Genomic DNA, 15,422 nt, shown 5'->3' with positions numbered 1-15,422 from the left:
CCACAGTGGGGGAGAAAGCGTTATTAATTCATCTGACGCCTTACCAGATATTATCATCTTCCAAACGTTGCTCACTTGCGTGTTACTTTTATTTCGTACGAATTTGAATTAATTTGTATTTACTTTAAGTGATGCAAGAAAATATATTAATTACATGTTCTGGAAGCAACACTTCTGTTCTTTATAAAACTGAAAATGGTTTGGCTGGCAAACATTTGTAATTTTAGTAATTTTATAATAACTAATTCAGTATTTGTAACTTTTATTGCGAAATTCTCTCAAGTTTCCCATCGGGTTAATTGGTGCAGAATGAAAGCGGATGTTTCTTGCTTGACTTTCCCTGCTAAGTCGGGGCCAATCACACGTTGGTGTTCGTTTTGTGGCCTGTAACTCCCCTCAGTTGAGTCATATGGTGACATTGTCAGCAAATCTTTGGCCCAACACAGAGGCTAGATAGATGGATCCATTTGTGACATTTTGGGGGAATTTGAAAAGTATTTGGCGCATGAAAGTATTAAAAATTACCTGGAAGATATCCAAAGATTTTACACTTTTAAAGTAAATAACGTAGTTATGGAAAAGTTATTGGGATAAATGAATATTAAACTAAGAGTGGATGTTATAAATCAGTTCTCAAGTGGGGCGAGTCACCAAATATTTGTCCCGAGAAAGTGGCTGTATGCAGTTGGAGGTGCGAATTTGATTTTGGTGGGGGGAATCCGTCATCATATTTGGGTAGGGGATTCGCGCCACTGGTGAAATAATTCAATATTCTGCGATCTTTCCTTGCGGTCCTGTGAATCTCCTTCACATAGTTTTTGAGCAAGCTCAATCAGCTCCGTTCTTTTTTAATTAAATCTTCTCTTCATTTCCAATAAATAAATTAATTTAATTTACTTTCATAATAAATATACGTCAGCATTGCTCAGTGGTACTTGATGGATCTAAGGTATATTTTGGTCTAAGGTATATTTTTGCCGGCCTGGGTGGCAGAGAAATCGCGGAATCGATTCACGCCTCGGTAGTTAATTCCTATTTAAGACTAGGTTGTTTGCGATCATGCATTGTTCATTCGTCTATCCATTGACGTATAGAGCCCTAATACGTTGTTTTTGGGGTTATTTGAGATAAATGTTTGATTGTAATAAATTGTTTACGTTTAAAATATTTTTTATGTAACACCCGCCTTTTCATGTATTTTGGGAAAGGTGACACCATGACACCCGGGGCACAGCCAAGAATTAAGGCTGGGGGGGGAGGGGTTTAGGTGCAACTAATACCAGGGTGTATGAAGGTATGGAATATCCACCAGGATAAGCGGTAGGTGCGAGATTAATAAATTGCGGAATTTAAAGGTAAACGGTTGAAAATGGTGAGTTTTATGGCTTTCTGAGGGATACTTTATTAATCCTCACACTATTCTATAAGTAATATCAATCCAATGACATAAAATGGATTAAACTTAAAAGTTTCTCTGGGCTCTGGGGGGGGGTTTATCCCCCAAAACCCCCCCTCGCTGCGCCACTGGGTGACACGACTATCAACAGGAGTTCAAATTTGTCGCTTCGTAAGGCCTTCTAAACTTACCCGTCGAGGCTTTATTTTTAATTGGAAAGTTAAATATGGGAGGAAACAGTGCGAAAAATTCGCCAAATGCATCATAAAAGCTTAACTTCTGCGATAAAATGCTCAAATAGCAATAAAATTTTACGGCATTAATCGAAAATGTTTACTATCTTCCATTTATTTGACTCTATATTATTATATATTATTTTTATATTTAATATATTATTTTAATATTTTTGTGAAAGGAGGAAAAAGAAATTTATATTTTGTTCTGTCCATATATATCTTTGTTCTTGTTTATTGTGAGTTATTGTCACATATATGTTTCATAATGATAATGTTTCAAAAAATTATACATGCTTTCTTTTTGTTTTCTGGCCTGCTTTGAATTTAATTTTTAAGATGGTAGCTTCCATGCTGGTTTTTTATTTTAACCATTGAAGCTACCGAAAGCTCTTCTTTATTTTTGTTGTTAAAAAAGTGTACATTTCTGTTGGAGTGATAAATTCATTCATTCATTCTATCTCTCGCTCAAACCAGGTGACGGTGGATCCTTCGAAGAAGCGGAGGGATGAATTCTTCTGGTCGATGTGCATCCCCTCCTCCTGCACCGCCCAAGACCTGCAGACCTCGATGGACGCGGCCATGGACACGATCCGAGCCGCTTACGGCATACGGGTCGACATAACCGTGCAGGAGTCTATGTGCAGTACGGCCAAGGAGAATATGGAATACTCGATCGGGGACCACGTGGTGGGGTGCGTTGAGGGGATGACCCGTGGCGCCATCCCATTGGCCGGACCTTCGCCTTGCGCCCAATTCGACTCGTCCCCCACCACCGCTCCCGCCTTATTTTCCTCGCGCCATTCAACTGTCGTCTTCGCCGCGCTCCCGTACCCCCTTTTCTTGGTCTCCTTCCGAAGACCGAGCCAAACGCATATGTTTCCATCCACAATGATGCAATGGCAAAACTGTCCCACTGCTGCCGGCGTCGTATTTACCCTCCGTGTCAATGTTAAAGCTCCACGAGTCTGAAAGCTGGGCGATTCCATTCGTGACCCAAGCCAGCGGCGTAGCCAGGAATTTTGTTCGGGGGAGGCGGGTCCAAAACCAGGGGGGAGAATTTTTGAAAAACAGGGTGCTAAGTAATGGGTTTTTAACTAATTTAAACATTATTAATAAACGAAAAAACTTCATCTGTTAAAAAATATTTGGTTAATTCATGATTTTTTAAATATTTTGTTTTCTTTTGTGAAGGAAAATAATTGTGTTTTCATATTTCGGGGGGAGGGGGGGTCCGGACCCCCTGGACCCCCCCCCCCTGGCTACACCACTGACCCAAGCAGCAATCGATATCCATACAACATCCAGATAACATTGTCGGCGTTAACATATGACATTAGAGCAATATGCACATTAATCCAATTAACATAGCATGATTGCAATCCTATTAGCATGCCCAAAATTATGGACTGAGTGGCCATAATATGGGGAAAAAAGACATCAGTCATGATGAATGCTGTCAATGAAAGCTCATCATACAAGGTGTTTAACAGTTTTTTTTATCAACTAGATGACTTGATGATCTTGCCCCCAAAAACATTATCTTAGTTGGAGCCTGGCAACCCACTGCACAAAAGCCCCATTTTCATCTATTTCTACAGTAAACACCCTGATTAAGACAAAATTTCCAGTCTATACCTTGGAAATCGCGGCCAGTAATTTTGGAGTTAAGTAGAAGAGATGGTGAAGTAAATGAATATCGATGTTTAAGGTCTAACAACACAATCTCAAAATTTGGCCGGATTTAGACAGGTATCTTAAACAAAGTGTAATGACATTAAAAAAAATAAAATTCAAGCAAAAAACAACTATTTGTTTGCAAATGCATGCCTCTTTTTCAGTTTTATGATTTTTTAATTCAAATTTACTATTGAAAATATAAATCGTTTCTTTTGCTCTCCTGAAAAGAGCCTATTTTTGAGATATATGTTGTTAGAACTTAGTCATCGATATGCTAGATTGCCAATTTTCACTTATTTTAGTATTTCTTTAGATTTTAGCTCAAGTGACTTCCCATCTCTTTTATTCTTCTTAGTTATTTTTTGCCATGATGTATTCGGACTCAAATAGGAAGAAATGACTTTACTCAAGGTTTCATTTTTGAAATGGATAAAAATGAGAAGATTTGTGGGGTTTTTAGGATTGCCTACTGCATACATGAAAAGACAAGTTTTATGTTCCATGATTTATAATTTTTTCATTACTTAAGTCTCACTCATTACTGTGAGTTCCATTGCTAGTTTAACCTTTCCCATAAATTTAAATTAATTTAATCATAATTACCTAAATCCATCAAATAGAATGAGCAAGTATATGTGTTAGTACATAGTTCCTTCATTAAGCTACTGTATGAATTCATTCAGATGAAAATTAAAAGGAATATTGCAGATGATTAGTCCTCTAAAAACACTCTATTTGGTCGATTTTAAATATTATTGTCTCCGTAGAAATTTCTTTCTGAAATCACTCTTAAGTCTCCAAACATTGCAGTGTATGTTTAACGATGGTTATGCTACTACTGGTGTTTTATCAGGGGTTAACAAAGTCTTCTTGAATTCATTGAAACAAAAATGAGGAGCTACAGTTGAAAATGTAAATCATGATATTAGTTAGGGTGAGTCTCAAGTTAATTTTATGCACTTTTAATATCCAGCTGGGTTTATGTGCCCTGAGATCTTAAAAGCAAGTAACTGATGGCTTGGCTCTTTCATTGCCTGAAATTAATTGTTTTTACCATTGAGTAATAGAACTATTCCGATCATAATTTTCTATTTTATTTTGCAGGCTCATCATTGCTATATCTGTGACAGTCCTCATTATATCAACTGGTTACGACATGCTAGTCTATCAGCAGAGAATACAGAATGGAGGGAAAACTGCAAGTAAGGTCTAATAAATGTAGGAATTTCCATTGTCTATCATACATGATATTTCAGCACCAGTTGTCATTACATACTAGATTTTAAAAAAAACTGGAGGGTTATGTACTTACTCATCTTGTACTCATTTTTATGGTGATGGAGCATAGTACAAGTGTTTTTATATTTCGGGGGGATCCGGGGGGTCCGGACCTCCCCGAAATATAAAAACACTATAATTGTCCTTCATAAAAGAAAACAAAATATTGAAAAATCAGGAATTTACAAAATGTTTCTTTAACAAATTAAGTTTTTTCGATTATGAAAAGTGTTAAAATTAGTTAAAAAACTTGGTGCCCGGTTTTTCAAAAATTTTCCCCCCTGGTTTTGGATCTCCCCCAAACGAAATGCCATGCCAAATGGATATGCCATTGCCCTCTATAATCATTAAGAAGGCTCCAACTTTGAATACGTAGTACTGTGTGCCCATAAGCGGATTTAGAGTTTCATTTGGGGGGTGGGGCAGCAACCCTACCAGGGTTTTAGGGGCCATGGTGAACAGGGGATATCTCCTGGGCACTCCCATTGCAAATTTGTTTAAATTAGTATCTGAAAACAGCATTTTAAGTACTAAGTCTAAAATTTTTTGGCATTTCTATAGGTTTTGTGTTTTATTCGGACAAATTACCTTTTAAGTTGGGGAGCCAGGCACACCCTACCCCTCCCAAAAACTCCGCCCACGTGTATGCCCATTTCCCTCTGAAGTATCTCATTAAAAAAATTTGTACTTTTCATCACAGGAGGATTAGAGAGCATCTTCCTTGCATTCTCTGCGTACAGTAACCTGGAGAAGCTGGGGAAGCCAGACCGCACCAAGGACATGCGCATCTTGCATGGCCTGAGGCTTTTCTCGATGGTGTTCATCATCCTTGGCCATAGGTGTCTCTTTTCATATGGAGGGCCATTCTACAATCCAGAATTCCTGGAAGAGGTGAGTCCCATGTCATCATCAGTCAATAAGCCTTGGATTGCTCAGAGGGAGCTCAGTATTAAGTTGTACTATAAGCTAATCTTTTCTTATTGGCATGTATATATCTTATCTTTTATTATCTCCAGGCATGTAGCTAGAGGAAATGTAGCTAGAGGCTTCAAGCTCCCCCATCCAATTTTTTCCTCATGCAGCAACTGACTTTGATTCATGCGTGTACATAAACTGGGGCCAATTAAAAAATAAAAGTGTATTGGAACATAAATATGCATGCGTCTGGTTAATTATTGCTCTTTTCAATCTAATTTTAAATAAATTTTAAATGAGAGGATAAACTTTTCAAAATCTGACTCGTGACTGTATGAAAATGCCACTTATTGCTACTAATACTGTGTTTTGAAGCAAATAGATTTAAATTGTGAAATGTTGTACGTAAATCGCAATCATATAATGTCTCCATATGAGTATTATGAGAGACTGAAGCAAGTTATCATCTTTCTCTTGCCTTTAAAACTTATTAAAAATAATTTCTTCCTTTTCCAGAGATACAGGAAGATTCAGGACATGTTCCTATTGAATGGAACTCTCATTGTGGACACTTTCTTCGTGCTAAGTGGCTTCCTGACTTGCTACTCAATATTCTTGGAGCTTGGGAAACGGAAGAGACTCAACATTGGCATGCTCTACCTTTATCGTTGGATGAGGTTAGTCATCTTGAGATTGTGCACTTACCTACCCCTTAATTATACTATATGTGTGTTTTCTTTCTGAGGATGCTGGTATTTGTAATTGAAATCCATTTAATAAGGTCACCAAAGTCTGTGGTGCAGCGAGGGGGGGGGGGGGGGTTTGAGGGAGAAAACCTCCCCCAGAGCTCAGAGAAATTTTTAAGTTTAATCCATTTACCTTAATGGATTAGTATTACTTATAGAGCAGCATTAGGATTAATGAAATATCCCTTAGAAAACCGTAAAACTCGGCATTTTGGAGCATTAATCTTAAAATTTTTCTGGAGGAGGGCCCCCGCAAATCCCGCTTACCCTGGCGGGTATGCAATACCCCCACACCCCGAAGTATCAGTTGCGCCTAAAACCCCTCCTAGCCTTAATTCCTAGCTGCGCCCCTGATCAAAGTAACTATGGATTAAGCATGGGAAGCTGTCAATACCCTACGGCTAGTCGCACACTGGAAGCGTTTTCAGGCGGCTTCGCGCTAGCACAACACAAGAGTGAACAAGCGGCTTCACGCAGCAAATCGCATAACCCCATGGAGGTAGTAAATATCTGGAGTCGCTGTATCCGAGTTTTTAGCGTGGTCAATGTTCCGCCATTTTGGTTATTCTTGCGGAATTCGTCCAACTCTAACCATGTTTATGCAGCGAATGGTATTAACATAAAGGCAACAGACGAAGTCAAGTACATGGGAGTTACGATAACCTCGAACCTCACGTGGGGAACACATATAAAGAATATTTGCGGCATAGCCCTGAAGAAATTAGGATTCGTCAAGCGTATTGTGGGAAGATTTTCGGATGAGAAAGTAAAACAAAGGTGCTATTTCGCTCTCGTCCGACCGCATCTTGAACATGGAGCGAGCGTATGGGATTCGGTGTAGAAAGACTTAATCCACGAACTGAATAAAATACAAAGGAAGGCTGCGCGTTCCGTCAAAAACTGCTACGGGCATACAGACAGTGTTACCCAGATGTTAAGCGAATTAGGCTGGAAGCCGCTGGAGACTCGGAGGCTGCGCGCTAGGCTTAGATTGCTTGAACAATTGAGAATGGATATCTTTAAGAGCGACACGGAGAACATAATATTAGAGCCGCACTATATTTCCGGGTCCGATAGAAGCGATAAGTTAAGAGAGATGTTTTTTCCGAACGGATAGATATGGGAATTCGTTTTTCCCCCGAACCATAAAGGACTTTAATAAACGCCAACCTCATTAGAGCACTTCATTTTTTATGAGTAAACGACTGGTCCTAACACCCCCTGCCACACGCCTTTTAGGTGGCTTGCAGGGCACTATGTAGATGTAGATGTAGACAATATTTTTGGACTTAGTCTCCGCCTAATATTTTTAGGTGGCTAAGTTTTGTTCTGAAAATGAACTACAATAAATGAAAAATGCTACCATAATCATTAGTATTTCGCTGGTGATTATCATTGGATTTTTCCCATTCGTGATACCTCTATTAACGTATAAGCTCTGTGCCTTTTAGCCACTTTACTGTGAGGATATCCTTGAAAATATACTTTATTACTGTAATTGTTAATTTCCGTTGGCTATATTAAAACAAAATGCCAGTATAAGTGCATGTAAATGACTAGTTTACGCTCGTAAAATTTTATTTTCAGCTGAGCCGGTTGTGAACGTAACCGTGGTGATTGATAATAATGTTTCGCTGGTAAAAGATATTTGAATCATGACTTCGCGAAGCCTTCCAATGAAGAAAGAAAAAAGTTTTACATTGTGCGTTCCATAGTTTATTTTAATGTATAAACGAGTTATGACCAAAAATTTCTCCAGATTGTAAGCTTGTGAGATTCATGGGCGTACCCAGCAAGGGGAAGGGGGGAAGCTGCCCCCTCCTAGAAGCAAAAATTGCAAACGTCTTTAAGCAAAATCAGTACTGAATTGAAACGTAAACATTCAACAAATTTTCTTCAGACCCACGAAAAATGATATGTGTTAGTACAAGATATGTAATTAAAATGAAACTATTTTTTCAAGGAAATAATGCCATAAACTAATTTTACAACTTGGTTTGCCCCACCACCCTAGATCACGGCCTGCACCCCCCAGTTATGATCTTTGAAATTTCTAATATGTGACGAAAGAAGTTGTTTCACTATCGATTTAAGAGTACAAATCACACGAATGCCTATGAAACGTAAATTCATCGAAATGTGTTCCAGCAATTCACCACTTTACAGGACACAATTTTGACTACGCCTTCCTACACACATCAGATTGTGAAAGTACGTGCCCTATGTAAAACGGCCTTAATATAAATTAAGGTGCCAGTACCACGGGGGAGAGGGGAATTTCCAGGTTACAACCCCCGCCCCTTTGAGGGTTAAAAGAGGCTACAAAAATTCTTAAGTAAATTTATATAATTTAATTTAATAAATGCTCCCACTATGTTTCTGTTTTTGAGTCATAAAAATCGCATTTTCAATATCAAAAATCTTCTGAGGGAGGACCCTCCCTTTTACATGGGTTGTTTCCTACACATCCCAGAAGGGCCCCTAAATCTCCGGTGAAGCCTCCCCATATCAAAATCCTGGATACGATACTGACAGTGAGAGATAAAAATTATTAATATAAGTGGGTCATTTAGTTCGCTCATGTTGCTATTTTTTGTGATAGCAAATAAATTATTATGTAGGTATCAATAATTATATCATAATACCTCTTTTATGGTTCTGCCATGCTCTGAAATATTACCTACTTTTGCAGTAATGGTCTATGTTCCTTTTGAAAAATCACTAATAATACAATGATACACCCAAGTATCTGTATATCCATTCTTCATTTTGAAGGGGGGCGAGTAAGCAACAGCTAATGTCAAGTAGGGCATCTTACGGGGATACCTTTTCTTATGTATTCTCGCCGTGGAGATGAAAGTCTCAAATTCGCAGATATTTTCCCCTGGTTCGTCATTTTTTCTTTAAAATAAACATTTTAAAATCCGGCTACTAGTGTCGCATGTTATGTCAGGAGGTATGCTCGTAAATGGTAGGTATCATTAGAATTTGTTTACGTTTTTGCGTCGCGTTCTGCATCTTTCGTGGTTGTTGACTGTGTGTACGGCTGTCTTATCGTCCTTCTCCTGACCGCCTGGCATCATAATGGACCCCCCTGCGTTTTTCCGCTTTTAGCTGAGCACACACCAGCCAATAACAAACTGAGCATTTTGAAGGATTATGAGTAGTGGTCCAACAACGGCAATATCTCAAGTCAAGCAGGGCAACTTACAGGGATACCTTCTTATATATTATTCTTGTCGTGGAGATACAAGCCACAAATCTCACAGATTTTCGCCCCTGGGACGTCATTTCTTCTCTAAAATGAACATTTTTGATTCCGGCTACTAGTTTTGTATGTTATATCTGGAGGTATGCTTGCAAATGGTATCATTAGAATTTGTTTACATTTTTGCGTCGCGTTCTTCATCTTTCATGGTTGTTGGCTGTCTGTACGGGTGTCTTATCGTCCCTCCCCTGACCGCTTGCCGTCGTAAAAGACCCCCTCCGTTCTTCTGCTTTTAGCTGAGCACCCGCCAGCTGGGAGCAAACCGAGCATTTTGAAGGAGGGTGAGTAGTGGTCCACCAACGGCAATTCTTCAGTCAAGTAGGGCAACTTACAGGGATACCTTCTTATACGTTGTTCTCGCCGTGGAGATACAAGCCACAAATCTCGCAAATTTTTGCCTCTGTAATGTCTGTTTTGCCAGGAGGATTGCTTGTAAATGTTATCATTAGCGGGGGCGCAGCTAGGAATTGAGGCTAGGGGGGGTTTTAGGCACAACTAATACTGGTGAGTTACGGGGTATGGAATACCCACCAGGGGAAGCAGGAGGTCCTTCCTGGAAAAATTTAAGATAAATGGTTCAAAATGGTAAGTTTTACGGCTGAGGGATATTTTTTATAATCCTTACATTATTCTATATGTTATATTAGTCCAATTAAGTAAAATGGATTAAACTTTAATAATTCTCTGAGCTCTGGGGGGCGGGGGGGTTTATTCCCCAAACTGCCCCCCCTCGCTGCACCACTGATAAGTAGAGTTTGGCATGTAATAAATTAAGAGGTTTCTTATAAATGGTAATATTGTCACAACTGCATGGATTTATTATTGAAGTTTTAGATCCTCTCATTTTAAAATTGGCCATATAGGTGAAAAAAGATCGGATGCTTTCCCGGCATATGCTCTTAGTGAAGGCTATTCGAGTTCTCCACCGGGTAATCTCCATCATGGCTGCCGACGTTTCGGGGTACGAGTCGTACTCGTACTCCATCTTCAGGGCACTCAGCCATATTTATTATATATAATCTCCTCTCTGATATAATGTAGAACTGAAGGTTTAATATTAAGTTATTTTCACAGCAGTAAATGAATGAAGTAAGTTCTTTTATGATGTATCTGTAAAATATGCTTGCATTGCTGCCAATTCAACGCAAGTCACTTACCCACTATCTGATATTAAGTTCCTTATATGCCCATTGTCTTTTTTCCTCGGCTTTCTGCTTTGATATATACTTACCTTCTACATAAATGGAAAAAAATAACTGATACCATCAGGCTTTAATCAGTAAGAATAAAATAATAAACCATATAAGGTTCACTAATATATTTAAAATATCAACAAGGACCTCTAATATAAAAAAACACGCTATTTTTGTAAAACCAACCGCTTGACAGTTTCCTGGTTTCTCCCCAGATGTCCTTACTATTGTGTCAATTATCTAGGGCGCAGCCCAAATGGTTGAACTGATCCATCTGCTTGAGTTTTTGACCTCCTACTTCATCTTGAGCCTCACATTCCTTGCTTGCAATGCTCTGCTAAACTGCATAACTATGGTGTTCCTGTGATTTACGATTCTTCATGCCATATTCCTCGCTCCATTTATCTGAAACATCAAATAGTGCCTACAATCCTTTAGCTGATTGGTAAATTGATTCCTGATCATCTGTAAACCCAATTGATCCTATTTAGCCCTATTTTATTAAGAATGCCCATTAACTATAGTTAATTATTAAATCCACAAAATCCTCAAATAAATACCGCTTATCCCATAAAACACATTATGCAAAGTTAATTGCGTAAATTGTGACACCTTTTATTCATAGCTGATCGTTAATTAGAGTGAATGCATTCACATAAAATGGGATACAAAGCAGCCATCCATACTGAGCAACTTTACGGCAACACATTGCTGTCACGTTGACAACATCCATGGCTCAACGTCAAAGGATAAACTGCTGCCATTTCCTTGCCTTGGACGTTTCCCCCCCTCCCCTACCTTACCTCAGACCAATGATCAGTTTAAAATTCCCAACCCTCCTTTCCACCCCACCTTCCACCACCAATTTCTCAAATGTTTGCGAGTGTGCATTTTTGTATATATATTGGTATGGTTAATTTCTTGGTTTAGTCTTGAAAGGTAATGCTGCAGTGTAGCAAAACATGTCAACTGTAGTTTCATTAATATTTATGTGGAAGGTGCAAAAGTGTTTCACTTCATATCTCGTTTACATAAACGTCAGAGAGAGTGCTAGCTTCCCAGTGTACCCAGCTAGCTAGTGTACCCAGTCCACTCTATCAAATGCTTTTTTGAGATCCAAAAATCGGGCAATGACATCCTGGTTAGTCTAGGCTCCTCTCCGCTTGGGTCGTCATAACGACTACATCATCATGGATTGGGAGAGAAAAAGTTCTTAAATTCTGACTACAAAAAATGCCTTTTCTTCACAGATTTAAAATATAATTATTATTGTCACGATTAGTAACAATAATTATGTGAAATAATTTGAATGTTGCATTTTAAACAGGTTAACACCGGTGTACATGATGGTAGTGGCTTTCTATGCTACTCTCTTGGACAATCTTGACAGTGGACCAATGTGGAAGAGCAAAATGGGACTTGAGCGCGAGAGGTGTGAGAAAAATTGGTGGACAAACTTCCTATACATTAACAATTACGTTAATGCAGATCAATTGGTAAGAATAACCTTGAACTCAACAATGCCACGATTATCCGATTTGTTGTATGTGGAAGTATTTTACAGCTCTTTTAGCTGATTTAACCACTTCACCGGGCGAGTGCATTGGCAGGAAATGGATTTCATTAGAGAGTAGTAAACTTCTTTTAATGAATATGTATACTTTAAAATTATTACTTTTGGGCTGAAATATAAACAAAACTTTATGCATTATGAAGGCAATCAAATGTTCACTGAATTGCACCGTCTGGCACATGGAGGGAGATATGATATACCAGTGGCATATATGTAAGGAGCATGGGTCACCCTGAATTGAGAATTACACCCTCTCTTTATCTTCACCACTGAGGGAATAGACATTGCAACTCTAAACATGGCACAATGCAGAGTGTAGCCTTGGTGATGAGGTACTTGTGCCTGTAAAAGTCCTTGGGAGTATTCTCCAAATTAAATAAGGCAATTTTGCTGCTTAAGGTTTGCCTATCTCTGTATTGCTTGCGTCTACTTGGGCCTACAGTAACTTTATTTGGTGGATGATAAAAGCAGGAGGGGCCAAGGTCAACATAAGGTTAGGTAAACTTATGGACCCCTCTCTATTTTATTTGTATTGAAATATGTAAGTACAATACTACTGTATGAGCGCAAATCTAAGACAAGGTTTTTTGTTCCCTCCCAACTCCTGTAGAATGAATTATCACAATTCAAAATTTTATAACAACAGCAGTGGTTACTATGCGTTAACGTGAATAAGATAAATATGTCACTGCCATGCTATGTATCTGAAAAAAATTATACTGGAGAGGTTCGAACCACTGATTCATCATCGTCACCCTCTTACAATTGAATGCAAAATTCTTGACTTTAAATGAGGGTTGCATAATATAAATGTGCTGGACAGGTTTGTGTCAAAAACTGATATTAAAAATTGCAGCACCATAATCTTATTTTTTTTAATTTTCATTTTAAGACAAGACAAACATTTTTTGGCAGCTGGCAAAGATTTGGCCAGCACCGATAAGACATCAGATGCACTCTGTAATGTCTGCAAATAATTATTTTAATTGCATAATTTGGCTGGGTTACCCTGGCTTAGAAAAGCACCCATTTTTTTTATTGTCCCTGTGGTATATTTTACAGCATGATCATGAGTTCATTAATATGATTTTGTAAAACTAATTCCATAACTTCGATTGACCATGAGTAGGTATTAATAAATATTGGCATGCTGCAACTTTTCTTGGTGACGAAAGATTTCAGAAAAGTACATGTCATCTTATTCCTGCAGTGGTCTTGAAGATAGGAACTTGCATAAAATATTTGCGTAGTATCATTGCATGATACAGCCATTCCCTTGCACATACTTCATTTAGCCAATTCAGACTTAAGTATGTACTAATTTTTTCTTTATTTTGGACATTTAGGTTAAAAATTTACCTATTAATCACGGGGAAATATTTCTTTGTAACATTAAAATCTGTAGTACTCTAGTAAATAAAAATTATTTCATTATTAATCATTGCACAGTTACTAGAACTCTCACTAAGTTTAATATTCCTAGCCTTCTATTACCATATTTGGATTAATTCTGTACTTTTCCCTCTTTCAGTGTATATTTCAGTCCTGGTACATTTCCTGTGATATGCATTACTTCTTGATTGCTCCTCTCATTATATACCCACTGTGGAAATGGAAAAATTGGAAGGGCAAAATACCCCTTATTACAATAGTCATTGCTTCTATTATCATACCTTTTATTGTCACATTCGTTGGGAAATATGATGGAGTCTTAAGGGTATACATCAGGTAAGATGACTTCAGCTCTTAAAAAATTATACTAATAAATTTAGATATGTACTAATTTTAAAAATTAATTGAGTTCTTGAGACAATGAGTAGGGCTATGTCATGTTTTCTTGTACAAACTTGCTTTTGATGTCGAAAATATATGATATTTTGTATCTTTAAAGACTAATGTTGAAGTTTTGATGTGACATTTGGAAGCTTGGCAAAATATAAATACAGTATGGAATGATATTTTATGTGCTGTACATATGTATTCATATTACATGGATCGACTTCATTTTATTTTTATGCAGATGAATATATTTTATTAGATTGATTTCATGGAATAATGCTTTTATTCTCTGTATCGATTGTCTTATCACTCAGGAATAAAAAAAATGATAAATTTTCTATTATTATCCACAGTTTGCTGGAGGATCCAAATGCGAATGATCACTATAGAAATGTATACATCAAGAGTCATAGTAGAGCTGGTCCTTACTTCATTGGAATTGCTGCTGCATATATCTGCTATCGAATGAAGAGCTCAGGGAAGACATTTACCAAAGTAGGTTTCATATTTCTACTTGTTTCTCTAGAGCCATGGCATTCATTCAGGCTATAATTTTATTTTACATGCTGCAAGTCAGGTCCTTAGTTGCCATTTTCATTCAATACTTTTTTCCAATTTTTTTTGTTTTTATAAAAATATACTGATAAAATTTATTTAAGAGGGTTCAGAGGAATTGAATTCTCAAATATATGACAATCATTGTCTTGTATCTGCCCTGCCATAATATGGATTTTATATAGATTAAATATGTATAACTCGTCATAAATCTGTAAAGTATACATATCCATGTCTGATGATCCCTGGTTATGCCGTAAGGATATTATTTGTATATTTTAAAGATTCTGGCATACATCAAGGACCATGGATCATCACACATGTATAACATACGATTTGCAAATCTGTATACCGATGTATTTCGAAATCTTAAAAATTTACAGATATAATCCTTTTGGTCCAACTATAGGGTGTCTGGGTATTAGAAAACTAGCCCTAATTCAGTATTTTCAAAGCACAAATCTGTGATTATTTTTGTATGACATCAAACTTTGACTCTACTTTAATATCAGTTGTTTTACTTTGTCGATTATCCATGATAGGCCACTATGTGGATAGTATCATTAATCGCCGGATTTGTCGGACTGGCCAGCATGTTTGGTGGCTGGTCCTTCTACATTCCTGGAAGGCCTTACTACATCTGGGAAAATGCAACATACGCAACACTTCATCGCATAGCATGGTCAATGGCAATGTGCTGGGCCATTCTAGGAAGTATCACCACTGGATTCAGTACGTATTTTTCTTAACATCCTCGTCCCAAAACTAGCTTCAGATTTATTCATGGAAATGTTGGTAAAATATCT

At 37.7% G+C, this 15,422-nt stretch overlaps 1 protein-coding gene across 1 annotated transcript in view; it reads left to right on the top strand.

The window, feature by feature from the left end:
- Positions 1-15,422, top strand: part of LOC124161922 (nose resistant to fluoxetine protein 6-like) — a 45,911-nt gene that overhangs the window by 26,218 nt on the left and 4,271 nt on the right. Inside the window, exons 3-10 of the mRNA XM_046538184.1 lie at positions 2,107-2,324; positions 4,414-4,511; positions 5,288-5,478; positions 6,019-6,179; positions 12,037-12,205; positions 13,814-14,010; positions 14,415-14,556; positions 15,159-15,348. Coding sequence (XP_046394140.1) covers positions 2,107-2,324; positions 4,414-4,511; positions 5,288-5,478; positions 6,019-6,179; positions 12,037-12,205; positions 13,814-14,010; positions 14,415-14,556; positions 15,159-15,348 — 1,366 coding nt within the window. The remainder of the gene's footprint in view (positions 1-2,106; positions 2,325-4,413; positions 4,512-5,287; positions 5,479-6,018; positions 6,180-12,036; positions 12,206-13,813; positions 14,011-14,414; positions 14,557-15,158; positions 15,349-15,422) is intronic.

This window comes from Ischnura elegans, chromosome 7, assembly GCF_921293095.1.
Source record: "Ischnura elegans chromosome 7, ioIscEleg1.1, whole genome shotgun sequence".
In the NCBI taxonomy this organism is placed as follows: domain Eukaryota; kingdom Metazoa; phylum Arthropoda; class Insecta; order Odonata; family Coenagrionidae; genus Ischnura; species Ischnura elegans.
The sequence above is the reverse complement of the archived record's forward strand: the minus strand, read 5'-3'. Positions and strand labels throughout refer to the sequence as shown.